This window comes from Mastacembelus armatus, chromosome 22, assembly GCF_900324485.2.
Source record: "Mastacembelus armatus chromosome 22, fMasArm1.2, whole genome shotgun sequence".
Taxonomy (NCBI): Eukaryota; Metazoa; Chordata; class Actinopteri; order Synbranchiformes; family Mastacembelidae; genus Mastacembelus; species Mastacembelus armatus.
Window position 1 is genome coordinate 14447795 of NC_046654.1, and position 15287 is coordinate 14463081.

Genomic DNA, 15287 nt, shown 5'->3' on the forward strand with positions numbered 1-15287 from the left:
ACGGTGCAGTTGTTACAAGACTACTTGCACAGGGCTCTGTGGAAATGAGCAGTCTCAGCACATGGGCTGGACCGAAGTCAGGTCTACAGGCCTCTGAACAGTGTGGCAACCTGCTTAAATATTTTTCCTCCAATATGCAGAAATATTTTCATCATAAAGACAGAAATCATCATAATTAAAACCACGTTTATTCATCGTGGTTCTGTGGTACCACTATGCCCTGTTGAGATACTGCAATATAGTAAACTCCTAACCTCCTGTAGTGGCAATTAGGATGTAGAAAGATGCCAGAAGCAGAGAGGAGGGTGGTGCTGGGCTGTTAACCTATAGCTGCACTGCGCTCAGCATTTGTAAGATCTCTGCTTCCCCTGGAGCTCCTCCACTTCCTCTGCAAAGGCCCAGATCAGCACTCAGTCACCGAGAGGTCCTGCACTGTGCCTCACAATGGCAAATTCTTACACATAAATGGCCTTATTCAGAAAGGCTTGCAAGCAGCTGGTGCGATTCGCTCAAGAAAATAAACATTTCCTTCAAATATTTTGATTGGCCAGCAGACAACGTCAATACCAGAGGCACAGATTACCCCTGTTAATAAGAAGACCAACCCCCTGGGCGGAGCCGAGGAGCGAGGAAGAAGAGGGCTGTAATGGGAAGAAGCATCACTAATAAGTAGCTTTGGGGTAATGCCAGTGTAGTTTTGGAGAAGACACAAATAAACACATGCGTGGCTTTTGAAGTGCACATGTAGATGAAAGGGGTGGCTCAGAAGATGTCTCAGCCAATATGGCGTCCATCCTCATGACTCTGGATCCAGCAACGCCTCTGAGACATGTAATGCGCCTGCCGTAATGAAGCGTGTCATTGAGACACAGTGAATGCCGGCCCTTGTGCTGGCTTCCTGTTTCACTTTGGCCTTAGGCGTCGCAACAGGGACAGAATGTGAGAGAGCAAGCGAGAGAGAAAGAAAGACGCCAGCAAGGGAGGGAGAGAGAAAGAGAGCGTGTTAGGGGAGGAACACGGCCTTGGCTCAGCTATGTGGGACATTTGATATGTCTTTTGAGCCCTCACTTATAACGTGAGCAAAAACAAACACATGGGCTGAAAAATCCTATGTTCTCTTTGAGAGCTCGTCGTCCTCCCACCCTTCCCCTCTCCCCAGACTCAATAGAGACTGTTCATGGCACACATGTAGTTTCTGTAATTGCTGAAATGTAAAACTCAGCCTGGCTCTGATGTGAAATTATAACTTACACAAACAGTTGAGTCTAGTAAAAAACAACTTGCTCTCGCTTCTCTTTTTCTTTTATATTTTTTTACCATGGCGGAGGCTTCAAAAGAATTTTTTTGTTGAAGAAAAGAAACATTTTCAGTTTGAATTATTCATCTCAGGGTCACAAAAAGAGAGTAACCACAAGTGAAGCTTTCAGGCACCATAACAAATAAACTCCATGGCAGTCACTGACATATTATGTAAATAGTGGACTGCAGAAGTAAAACAGAGTGTTTAAAGGACTGGTCCAAATCCCTGCTCGTTTCGATTGTATTGGCCTCTGAAGGCCAGCTTCCTGCTCGGGTTTGGCAGAAATCAGCATGAAAACCAACTAGCATGACGGCTATACTCAGAAGTCCACACCACAGCTACCTGACGGTGCTAATTTCCTGTCTCGCTCTTGCTTCTAATTGGCTGATCAAGTCTTTCTGGACGTGTGAATTAGTGTGAGCCTCCTGGCCGCGGCAGTGGCAGAGTGCCTCCTCGAACCTGGGGGGGCCAGCCAGCTTGTTTATGTGGAGTAAACAGTGTGGTCACTGTGGACAAGGCAGGAGGGGCACGGCTGCATTGGGCTGGTTCTCCATCAAACAAGAGTTTCTCAAGTTAGGTCCAGTGCAGAGGCCACGGCCTGAACAGGCTGAACAGCAGGGCCAAAGCACTGCTGCAGCAGATGACGCCAGTGGTGCCAACATTTGTGGAAGCGTCATTAACAGAAAAGATTTGCTCCTCATAATTAGAATTTACAGGATACATGCGGGGTACATTTTAAAAATGAAGTGTGTAATATATTATTTTCTGTCAGAGTCTGCTCACCGAATGGATCACACATTCAGAGAGACAGGCAGACACACACATCCACAGTCACACACACACACTTTTGGGCCCTCATCAAAGCAGTGAGCACTTGACTTGATGGCGGAACGTTATGCTAGTATCTGATATTCATCTTCAGAGGAGGAACACACAGGTGTTGGAACAAATAACATGTTAAATGATACCACCTCAAAAGTGCCAGGACTTTCTTTTTGGATGATTAAATTGCTGCTGTATTTCTTTTCCCCCCACTCTCCCTCACTGTTAAAACACATTTAAGTTAAAAGAGCCGCTTTCGTCTCGGCTGGCTGTTAGAGGCTGTGCCAGGGGCTTGTTGAGTTTTGTCTGCATTCAAAATGGAACAGGGTAAAACTGGAATCTGTTTTCCACTTTGCACTTTGGGGAAAATCAAATTTTCTATCAGCTGTTTGCTTTTCTTAACACTGGTAAAAACTCTGTGTATATATTATCAACGCAATGTCACAGTTAGATGTTAGTGGATGAACTACATTCTGTATCAGAGGAAGAAAAAAAAAACTGCCACCCACAGACACATATAGTATACACATGTACCTCATTTGAGGTTTTGAAAACCAGAATAACAATTTAGTACTTGATTGTCTGAGTGTCAGATTTGCTTGACTGCACTAGTTGAACCACGCATTTCAACCACACATACACACACACACACACACACACACACACACACACACACACAAACAGTATTCCCTCCCTCCACCCTCTCTCAGAATCATTCCACATGTCTAGCAGGCTTACCTGTGGCCACAGAAGAACAAAAACAAGCAGTGAATGCAGTGTCTGCCAGCGTGCAGGAATCCTGTCACTGCATGCACTGTAATGAGCTCTTAATTACCCTGTCTGTCTGGGCCACTAGAACTTGCAACACTAGCACAGAGCTGTGAATGTGTGTGTTTTGTATTTTCAATGTACTTGTGGTGCAATCATATGTGTGTGCGTGTGTGTGTGTGTGTGTGTGCGCGCGTGTGTGTGTGTGATTTAAGAATCCAGGATAGCAGATGTCTGGAGACTCGTCCTGTTGACAACAAAACTGAGACAGTATTTCATGGCTCAGACAACAAAATGAAGCAAGGAGGCTTTAGGAGGAGATGACACTGTATTTTCTTATTTCATCGTCTTCAAGGGGAGAACGCAAGGATCTAGCTCCGGATAATGGAAAACATCTTTTGTAACAGCAAGATGGGAATCCATTTAATTATAACGTGTTGATGGGCAATCTATCACCCGGCAATACTCAAACAAACAGGCCCGGGGATTTAAAGTATCTGCAAAATACAACAGAGTCTGGCAGGACTGCCAAAAGCAGAGATGTGTGTGTTGTTGATATGTAAACACCTCCATGTGTCTTTGAATGGGATTTATTACAACAAGTCTATTTTGGTTTGAGCTTTACTTGTAATACTGTAGTGTTGTTGTCTGTGCATGCTTCTCACACACACAAACACACACACACACACACACACACAGGAGCTCTGTCTATGATCTTTGCCATGACATACATTTCTAGTCTGCAGCTCAGACACTCCAACAGATAGACAAGGTGGGAGGGAAAAGGGCTCTCTGCTCTGTTATTTAATTATTTTACCACTCTTGCCCTGCGGTATTCCGTCATGATGGTAATACCACAGATTAAGGTGTGTGGTTTTTACAGCCCTTCCCCTCTTCTGTCTCACTCACACACACTTCTTATAGACGGCTTCCAGTCGCTGGCAGCTGTAACGTGAAGCTCCAGGCCTTTACAGTCTCTGACAGTTCCAACTGATGTTAATGTGTTGTGTCTGCTCACGGTCTACGCACTGTTAGTGTGTGTTGCAACATCACAGTGCTTTGAAGCAAGACAAGCCTATGACCCTCTAATTCCTGCCCTAATCCCTTGTGTGGTGGATGAGAGCAAAGCAAAGACCAGCTCTTCATCTACTGTCTGGACCAAGTCTGCACACCTCTACCCCCCCCCCCCAATATTCAAGTCAGCCAGAAACTTAAGGCTCCCGGTATAAGCTTAGCCGCAGGGGGCTTTTTGTTGGCAGACATCCTACAGAGCTCACGCCAAACTCTAAACCATCAGAAAATTATCATCACAGTGGCTGTATTGTGTTGAAGCTCCACACTGTTTATTTTAGGAGTAACCTAAAATACTGGTGTGGTGGTGTTTCTAAGATGGCTGACATGTTTTCGACATGGCACAGGCTGTGTGAGGAAACAAAATCAATATCTACACTAAGTAAGGACAAGGGAGAGCAGGGTAAAAGACCCTGTGTTCTCCACAGTCAGCTGTTAGATAGGACCAGAATGGTGACTCAGCTCTGGCTAAGCTAAGCACAAGGCCAAACACTGGTGTGTGGCTGTGATACACACTGATACCGTTCCACCCACACATGGCACAGCGCTCCCAAACAAGCCCTCCTGTACACAGCAACATGCTGATACAAAGGTAATGAGATTCATTAGCTAGCATGAGAACTAGAGAGTGGGCGGGAGAGGAAAGTATACTGCGTGTGTGTGTGTGTGTGTGTGTGTGTGTGTGTGTGTGTGTGTGTGTGTGTGTGTGCGTGTGTGTGTGTGTGTTTAGTCTGCATGCTTCCAGACATGCCATCCAGTTAAAAAGGCTCTGACATATGACAGAGTGAACACTCACTATCACCCACACATCTGTATACAGCACACGCACATATGCTTGACATCACCCCCTCCCCAACATCGCACCACCTCAGTCTTACCCCCACCCCCGCACATTCGACCAGTCTGAGAGTGACGTGATTGCCAAAGTAGCGGGCGGCTGTTACATTCCTGAGGCTGTAGTGTGCGGTGTGCGGAGGCCAGCTTCAGCACCCAGGCCAAGCTCAGTTGGCAAAAACTCGCTATGCCACCTGGACACAGACTCAACCCTGCACACTGTGGGGCCCGGACCCACCAACGCAGGGCAGCCGGGGACAGAGCTGACATGAGCTTCCCCTCAGATGGCCAATGTATATAACATCTTCCCCCCTCTGCTCGTGGAGGAAACGCACATGAAGAGCATTTGGGTGAACAGCATGCTTTGTGTTGATGTATAACCAATTTAAATTACAGATTACTTACCCACTGGCCAAATACAACTACATGTGTTTGTCTTATTAAAGGAGCTATTTGCTTCTGAGTAATTGCACATAATGTGAGCTGAATTTACATCTGAATCTGGTTGATTCTGGTTGCTTGTTGTATGTTGGTGTATGTATCAGTGGTTATCACCTTGTGTGGTGCTGAGGTGGGTTTGGTGGATGGGGCGGGAATTATTGTTCACTGGGCCTATCCTCATAGTCCGCTGGTAGCGCTCGATCTCTGACAGCCTGTCCGAGAACTGTAACTTCTGGGGGTCCTCTATCTTCACCCTGTGCCCTGAAACAGTAAAATTAGGAGGAGAGAAATTAAAGACTTGCCAGTTTACCACCAACACAACCAGGAAAATGTCACAAAATAGCCCTTTTAAAAATAGCCAAAACAATAACAAGAGTATTTTTGGAAAACCTCTCCTTCTCCCTAATTTCCTAATGGAGTCGGGCAGTTTGACATGTCCTGGCAAAATAGCCTCTCTTTGCTGGTCTACACTGTAATTACTGTAAAATTGACTTGGACGGTGCAGATCATCTATATCCTTCAGTGTAATTCCCTCACTCAGTATGAAATTATATAAGGGAAAGAAAGACGCTGTCACCACGTTTTCTGTTTCCAAATACAAAAATATTATTAGAATGTTAGCAGACCTTGAAATACATTGGCTAGACACTAAGTGTTACCCAAGCTGCACCTGCTGCCGCGTCATCCACAGATAACGATAGCATAAGTGGTTGAAAATAATTGCTTGAGGAATGCTGTTTTCCTCAACCTTATGTTCAATAAATAATAAGCTATGAATTTTTACAATAGGCATGTATATAAATTAAGGAAGTTAAGTGATATAGATCCATCTTGCTTGAAAGCAAGAAATTGTGAGTAGAGCCACCCCCCCAACAGCCCCCCCCTTCTTTCTCGCTCTCTTTCCCCCCCCCCCCCCGCACACACAGATATTCAGGTCTGACTGACACAGCACTTAGTCAGAAGGAAACACCCAGACAAGACTACCAGACCATATAGTCATCAGTCTTAAACTTAACGGAGAGAAAACAGAGAAAGAGAGCATTTGTAGTTGTGTGTCTGTGTGTGTGTGTGTTTGTGTGTGTGTTTGCGCTGGAGGTGAGAGTTAACTATGAGTAAGAGAAACATATGTGGCGCATCTCTTTTATCCAGACCCGAGAAACTAACCAGCAAACTTAGCACGCACTTATAACTTCGATGTTCAGTGGGGGACAAAAAAAGAAAAAAACTCTGATCGTGCCGTTTATGTAGACACTCACATGTAAGAATACACATGTTCACGTACACACACATGTGCTCATGCTGTACATGTGAACACACCTTAAATGTCAGATGTGAGTCCGGATGAGGGCTATGCCTCTAATGGGAGGAAGAGATTTTAATGTAACTATCAATGCACCAAAACTGTGTGTGAACCAGCATGTATACATTCTGTGGTTTTCTCCCTGGCATCTCTACAGAGTAGCCTAATGTGAAGTAATGGCTGGATTTGAATATTTTATCACTATATAAAGGGGGCAAGGCAGACGGACCAATATGGATTTTGCCCATCCTTTCTCTCCACTGACCCATGGGCAATATATCTTCCCTCAGAGGCTGACCCATGGGTAAAGTTTCCTCTCGTTTACCGCTCTGTCCATTTGTTTGTGCCCACTACCTCCCCTCCAGCCTCTCTTTACGAACTATATAGAAATATCTTGCTTTGACACCCCCCCCCCCCCAACACACATGCATACAGATACACACAGGCAGGTGCATGCTGATACACAGACACAATGTCTGAAATCAAATTTCCTGCTGTCCAAAGTCAAACTGCAGCAGAAGGTACTTTGGTACTTTTTTTGATCACACTGATCAACAGTTAAGTCGCACTTTACGTGTGACTGTGAGAGCGGTAACAAGGCGCAGTCATGACTAATCTGTCTGAGCAGAGGCAGCAGTTCTGGTGCTGATGTCAAGCTTTTTGTTTTTCTGGTCATTAGGATATGGGATGCCAAAGGAAAGGACTGCGTGTACGTGTATGTGTGCGTGATTCCACCCACTGGCCCACTAGTTTGCTCCGTGCTGTTTCTCAGGAACACACACCCCCTCACACACACTGTAATATCTTTTTTATTCACACTCGTATGTGGCCAGTCTGCCTTCTCTTTTAACTGTGATGGAAGGAATGAAGGCCAGTTCTCTCATTCACTCTCTCTTCCTCCCTGTCACACACACACCCACACACACACACACACACAGACCCATACAGCATCAGGTCCAGGCTCCATCACCCACATAGACACTGCGGCTACTGTCTGCTCCAGGCCAGAGCAGGGGCGGCCAGGGGAAGCAGCCCTCCAAATTTAGCCCCTATATGTGTCCTTGTGTAGTTATTAAGAGATTTACACCACCTCAAACGGCTGAGGTCAGGGAAATGATACATCCCACCGCTCTCTGGTTGGAAAAAAAGACAGGCAGACAGGAAAAAAATGATAATTGGTCAGTTTTTCTGTGGCCACCGGTGGTCTAAGATGAATTGGCTGGCTCTTTAGGGATGAAAGTGATCATTCAGCTGCCCACAAGCACACACAAACACACACGCACACATTTGAGCCCAGCTATGGATTCTGTGGCCCACTTCCAGCTGGCAGGGACACGCTGCATTTGGTGACACACTGTTCAGAACTTCCAGTAGGGGGTTTAATGGGCTATGAGAGGGAGATTTTTAGGGAGCGGAGGCTTCATCAGGACAAGGCCTGGAGCTCATTAACCCGTGGCCTACAGTTGCTGTTAACACCACTAATCAACTGGGAGGTGACTCAAAACTTTCTTTTTCCCCTTCTCTAGTTTTTCCCTTTGCTTTTGTCTTTTGGATACTTTTTAAACAACCTTTCCAATAGGAAAACATACCAATTTCCTCAAATTTCTTTTGAGATACTTGGATTTCTAACTGAAGCAGCCAAAAAAGTGATTTTTTTCATTTTATTTTGAATCTGGGTTCATTTTGCAAGCAACTTGTATCATTTGAAACTAACTGTGACTGCTGCATGTGTAGTCCATAGTAGAAAGAAGAACTTTTTAGTCTTTTTTCCAATGAACTCCTGGACATACAGGAGTTCATTGGTTAAAAAATGTCTACATACATATACTGTACAGTGTGCTTAAGTCATGTGACTTTTTACTTCTTCTCTGTACTGAAGTGTTTAAATAACTAAATACTTCCAGCCACAGCCAGGGAAACAGAACCTGTGTCCTCCAGTTAAACCTTGTGTTAATACCGTCTCTTTGGCCAGTTGACCCTGGCTTTTGCCACGGTGTGTCTGCTCCAACCGCCAGCATTTGACTTCTATCTACTCTGCAGGACCGGGGGCCAGAGGGGTGCCGACGCTCCACACCAGCCCCATTTCAGAGGGGTTTCTGTGGTTGGATGAATATTTAATGTGTGAGGGTGCACTTAGGAGAGAATGCCCTTGTTTTTCTCTCTATGATATCATAACCACAAGATAGAGCTGGGAGATGGGGGCCAATGCACACATGAGGCCTAAACAGCAGCTCTCAATACGCACCCAGAGCCGAAATGGATGCTAAAGGTTGTAGATTTACTAGCCTCCTCTCAGCATAGCGGTCGCATCATCTGAAAGCATTATGGAAGTCTATGAAGAACAAATAAAATGCTTGATATAAAATGTCTGGTATTAACGATGTACTGAAAGGCTATGGCTGTGTTCAGAAGAAATGGGTGTGCCGTTCTCAGCACCCGCTTTGTTTTGTGTGCATGTGTGTGTATGTGTGTCTTTTTATTTCCTGATAGTGTTTTATCTTTGCTGCAGAAAAACTCGAGTTGCTGCTTTGCTCTTTTTGCTCCCATGCTTTGAAGTGTGTGGAAGTTCAACTGATTTGAAAGTTGTGAAGTTATTTTTTCATGACATTGCACCCAGTGCTCTAATACTGCAAACTAGACCAAGTCTTCCCTCCACAAAGCCCATATCAGCCCAGCACAGAGAAAGTGTTTGCTCAGTAAGGTGACAGCCAGGCCTTAAAACACCCCACACCACAGCTGAATGATCACCCAGTTCAACCTGTTTCCTTCCTTCATCCCCCACTTTTTCTCTACCTCTCCTCTCTTTCTCTGTCTCCATTGAAAGAAAGAAACATATGTTCGTGTCTAAAGGGAGAAACATTAAACACAAGCTCTTTTTAGTGAAGGGCTGGGCGCTTTTTCAGGGGCAAAGTGAAACTCTATCTGGACAGCAAAGGGCAATACGTGCTTTGGCCCTGGCTCAAGTCTGCACTGAATATATTTGAAGTGTAAATATTTATATTCGTTGTATAAATGGACTTGATAGGCTCCTGATAACACACTAGAATTGATTTGGAGTCCATGTATTACACTTTACACTGAAAACTATGTCTGGACTGTAGAGTCTGTGTAAGTATGGCATAGGATTACATACAGAATATTCCAGGACAGTTTAAGGAGCAGGGTCTGAGACTAACATGAGGAAAATAAAATGGCAGTTCATTGTGATGTTTTTATCATGTCTGTTAGCTTTTTGTGTGTGTGTGTGTGTGTGTGTGTGTTGATGAGTCAGTTCAAAATTACTGCAACGTAAAATCCACCCAGCTTTTAAGTCAGGGAAGCCCACAGTATATGAAAGCTGCATGGTAAAAAGATGTGAGCGCAACAGTAGCATCCTTATCTGACTTTTGACACCCCACAGTGTGATGTGGGGCGACAGTTGAACATATGTCGTAGTGAGGCCAACATCCCTCCCAGCAAACTTCCGTTTGCCCTCAACAGACACTGGAGACGTTTCAACATCTGTTGAGCAAAATCATGTACACCTGTCTTCCTCTTCCTCCTCTCTAGCGGACCTGAACCCCCATATTCTCATTCCCACCCTGCTTCTTTCTGCCACGCTCTCTCATACTTCCCTTTTCGCTCTATAACTGGCATCATCGCACAGCTCAAAAAGCATCTTTTCAGCAGTGTATTTGACACTGTGTTTCCCAAGGCCACCAATCACACTGTTGGGTATTTACAGTGGGGCGAATCAGAGTTCTTGTTTTGAGGCTGACCCTGAAGGATGTGGGTTTTACCCTTGGCTGATGATTGTGGCTGTCTCGTCTGGGCCTAAATGAGTTAATGCTAGCCACATGCAGACATTACACTGCTTTATACTCATTTACATATCATTCTTGTAACACTTTCAGTATGAGTGCTTTACGTTTTACCATTGTATTATTGCTATTAAATGCAGATTGTTTATTTCTTTGGACATTAACTGGGTGTGAACTGGCAACACTGAATACAGGCAAGAGGGGTTTGGTAAAAAATATAATTTCCATCTAAGCTTTAAAAAGGAGGTCACCAGAATTTTGGCATGCTTTTATCTGTAGTTCACTCTCTCTGGCCACAGCTGGGAGATCATCTGGTCCCTCAGGCAGATGCATCAGTCTCTCTCTGGGGACACCAGCAGTGTGAAAATCCCCCTCGCAGGTCTGAAAACAAGCTGCTCACAGCGGAAGTTGCTACATGAGACTGTTTGAGCAAAAAGCACAGCCTTCCTTTTCTGATAAGGGGATAAAGCTCTTTGCATGTCTGTTTGTGTGTGTGTGTGTGTGTGTGTGTGTGTGTGTGTGTGTGTGTGTGTGTGTGTGTGTGTGTGTGTACAGAACAGCAGCAGTGCCACACAAGGACAATCCTACAGAAAGGCAGGTTGAGGCAGGCTAAGAGAGTGAAGGGGTGCCAAAATGCACCCGGATTCTCTAACAATACAATAAAGCCCGTAGCACATTGAAAGTAATCATGCCTCCTTTGTACCACCATTCTATACTTTGTGTGTGTGTGTGTGTGTGTGTGTAAAACTGTCTTCTACTTGGGAGTTGAGGCGTGTTGAGGGTGATATGAGCCGGGCTGTTTTTCAGGCCTTTTTAGCTGTTTGACTTCGTTGATTTCCCAGTGCTGCTGCTTTGGCCTTGTCGAGCACAGAAGGCCTATTTGGCTTTGGTGACAGATCATATTAAAGCAATAAGCTACTTTAAGTGTGTTATTTTAGCTCTAATGGTGAATGGGGTTGTTGTGCCCGTCTGTATGTATGTATGCATGTTTACGTATATGTGGTAGTCAGGTCGTTCTAAGCAGCAAGGTGCTGGGGGAAAGGTGGGGGCCTTGCAAGACTGTGGGAAAGGAAAGCAAGCTGCCGCTGTCACATACATCAGTGCAACGCCAGCAGATGTGTCAAACGGCTTCGCGTTCACACCTCCGTGCATACTAGCTCACACACAGTGAGCTGATGTGCAACAAGTGTGCATTTGCCCCACACACACACACACACACACACACACACACACACACACACACACACACACACACGGTTCCACAGAATGGCAACTGATATTCCAGCTGGGTCAAAGTAAATGTGTGAAATGTGAAATGTGTGAATTTTCCACTGTGTAGGCATGCACATATTTCACTCATAAGTAGTTTCTCTGAGATTATTGTAGTGTAGTAATGCTGAGGTCTCAAAGATTGACCTCTTCTTTTCTGTGATGTTTCCAGCCTATTTTGAAAAGCCAAAGCTTCCCTGTGTTTACCCAGAGGATTACAACCTTCTCTAGTCCTGGAAGAAAAAGAAAGATCTCGCTACACCTATTATTTGCTCACTATTTCTAACCATTAAGGGCTGAAGAAATAAATATCCAAACCGCAGGGTGGTGGTACACAGCGTCTTTTCCAGTAACCAGCAGGTGCCTTGTTCCCACAAACCGCCCCCCACCTCACTCCCGTCCCCACTGCCCCAACACAGAAAACGGTTTATTGTCATAATGCAGTGGGGGAGAAAATATTCCTCCACTGATGGGCCATTTATTTTTCTAAATGCAGATCGGAACTTTTATTGAATTACGGCTGAAAGGTCGTAATGGCTCCCTCCTGTATGGGTCAGTGTAAATAAGGAAGAGTGAGCACACACAGAGTGGGCTTTTTACTTCCCCTCATAGGTAGGTAAACAGGAAAGACGCTTGGCCAGTGAGTTTGAAGCAGCGTGTGTAGGGAGTAGGTGGGGAGACAGGGGCCGAGAGCTGAGTATGACTTCTACTTGCATCATCAGAGTGAATTAAAAGGGCTGTCTGAGGCTTCTGTAAATAATTCTGTAATTCCTAGTGCGTCCTGCTGTTCAATCTGGCGTCAGCAAATATAGGGTGGAAATTTTTGTCTGAGTGGAAAAAGAAAGGGCATTTCACCCCGAGGCTATTGTGCGTGTGTGTGTGTGTGTGTGTGTGTGTGTGTGTGTGTGTGTGTGTGTGTGTGTGTGTGTGTGTGTGTGTGTGCATCCAAGAGTCATCAGCTGTCCTGAATCGACATTGCACTGCTTTGAAACATTTGACTATGTTCTTCTTCCTTCCTGTTTTTAGCTGAAACTTTGTGCATTAATGCTGAAGCATAATTCTGAAAAGCAAACAGGTGACGAAGGGATAAGGGGAAAAAATTCCGACTAATAAATCTTAATAATTTTCTGTTTATGTCTCAGTTCTTTTGAGGTATTTAATTTGGTTTTCCCTGCTTTGACAGGAAAACCTGTTCAACCCTAAATAGGATTTCAGCAACTGTGTGTGTGTTTGTGTGTAGACCTCAAAGGCATATGGCCTCAAAGCTTCTAGATGTGGTTAAGGTGGCAACAGTGGTCAGACCTTCCATCTCATTCCTTTATTTACCCTCCCATAACAAAATTTATTATATTACAGACGCTTTCATGTCTGTCCAAACACGCTTTAATGACTCTGAGAGCAACAGTTCATATCTAATAGGAAAATATCTCATAAAGCAATTAACAATAGAGTGTGAATGGCTGTGTCTAATGTGTAGGCATCCTGCATGACTACTGTCCTGATCCGGCATCCATCACAAGCCTCAGACCTCAGAATGTGATGCCTGTTTTGTCCCAACACACAAGTTCCTCTCAGAAATCAGCCCGAACCTATTCAATATGCACTGCATTCCAGCAGATTTATCAGTTGGCCAATATTTGCTCTACTTCTAATCGCTGAGGCCAAGTATGACGCGCCTGGAGTGACCCCAGGGAAGAGGAATGCCACACTAGATGGCCTCCAGTCACTGAAGACGCCACAGAGTGCCATTTCTCCGAAGAAGAAGTAAAATTGTTCCTTTATCTGTTTCCATCTGTCTGTGCGTGGTATTGAGGCTGACTGCCCTTTTATAGCGTCAGCCATTATTTGTGTGTTTTTTTTTGTGTGTGTGATTTTGTGCGTAGGCCACTATGTCTTCAGGTTATACATCTGGGAGTCATGGCGAGCCATTAGCAGTTAGGAAAGCACCCAGTGTCAGGCATGCCACTGTTTTTCCCCCTCCCCTGGCACTGATACACCTGTAGGCCTTTCTTTCAAAGACACCCATCTCCACTTTCAAACATCAAAGTTGCCTTTGAGAGAGCAATTCACACCGAAGGTGAGCCTTTCATGTGATTTGTGGAGCATGGGCGTGGCCTATAGGGCCAACTTAAAGAGATGGACACACCTGGCAGGTGCATGAGCTGAGCACCCACACACGCAAATACATACACAACACATGTGCTATCGTTTTGTTTACTTTACAGAGAGACTGCAATATCACAGGAAAAATAACACAGCAAATGTCATTGTTTGTCTATTTGCATACTTTGTACAGTCTGTGTGCCAAATGCAAATAGAATCAACCCGCCAACTCCAACATGCACCCCCGGAGGCCTGACTCCCCCCACGCCCGCCATTCTCCTCCTGGAGCTGTGTGAACACACCCAGCCAAGTAAATAGAAGCAACAAAACACGACAGCACTTGTGTAATTTTGGTGGCTGCATGGGCCTGTGGGTGGGAAAGTGTGTGCGTTCTGTCTGAATGTATGCAGGTATAGCATGTACAATAATGGTGTTAGTGGTTAGGATGTATTTATGTATATAGTTTCAGAGTCCCATCAGAAAAATTGTCAGTTTGACCTCATTGTAGTACTCTAGGCTTCTACACTGTAAGGGGAAAAGATGAATAAATGAGACTAATTTGTGATATTTGTGATTGGGATGGACACTTTGACTTCAGTCTAATTAGGTTAAAAATGAAATCAGATTCAGTTGTAAAATAGCTCCACATAACTTGACCATCACACACACACACACACATACACACACACACACGCACACACACAACATACAGATGATCTTTGAATATGTCCTTATATATTAACATAAATGACTTCATGCCTCAATTTCAAAACCACTGAGGTAGAAATTTTATTTGCACATTTTATATCTTCAAGTCTGTACCTCTTCTCTGTCTCAATCATACAAATGGAATATTACACGTTCACAAGCTTTACAAGTCAATCCAATCCTTTATTCATGCTCTAAAAAAAGACTGAATTACCCCCACACTGTTACAAATTCTGAGTTCATCTTTTCTTTGCGAGGACTGATTCATTTCAGGTCAAGAGACTGAAATACAGCCATACAAACGGCCCCTCCCTATGGGTAAATAGACAACAGCTGATGTCATATGTAACTGAGGGAGTGAGAAGGGTACCAAAAATATAGCTGTGGGCTTAATTGGTGAGAATAACCCTGCAGGGTGCATCAAGTGCATGAGCTGTGTTCTGGAGGCATTTGATAGCAGCAACAAACAGGGAGGGTCTTGACACTTAAGTCATCTGCTTTTCTCTTTTTTTTTTGCTTTTCTAGCTCAGCATGCTCTGTCTTGTTGTTGGATGTGGTGGATGGTTAAAGTTGCTGTTCAGAAAGAAGTGCAGAGAGAGTTTTCATCAACATCTGCAACTCTTGTGTTTCTACTTGGCCTCAGCAGAAGTTTTATAATAAAGTATGAAAAATAGATCAGAGGGTGGGGGGTGGAAGGGGTATGGTGACGAATGCCGGATGTGTGATGAGGAAATCAGCAGCAAGGGAGGCAAAAATACTTAGCTGAGCATTAAGTCTACTTTCTGTTGAGGAACAACGTGCTGTCTGTATGTGGTTATATCCATTTAGTGTGTATGTGTGCATGGGCATGTGAAAATACATTAGTGTACAC

General features: G+C 44.5%; 1 protein-coding gene across 3 annotated transcripts in view; it reads right to left on the reverse strand.

Annotated features, from left to right (window-relative positions):
• Window positions 1-15287, reverse strand: part of runx3 (RUNX family transcription factor 3) — a 47526-nt gene that overhangs the window by 8988 nt on the left and 23251 nt on the right. For 2 of the 3 annotated variants that reach the window (XM_026309080.2, XM_026309088.2), the window contains one exon: window positions 5351-5497. The exons of the other annotated variant lie outside the window; for it this stretch is intronic. In XM_026309080.2, coding sequence (XP_026164865.1) covers window positions 5351-5497 — 147 coding nt within the window. The remainder of the gene's footprint in view (window positions 1-5350; window positions 5498-15287) is intronic. 3 annotated transcript variants of the gene reach the window in all.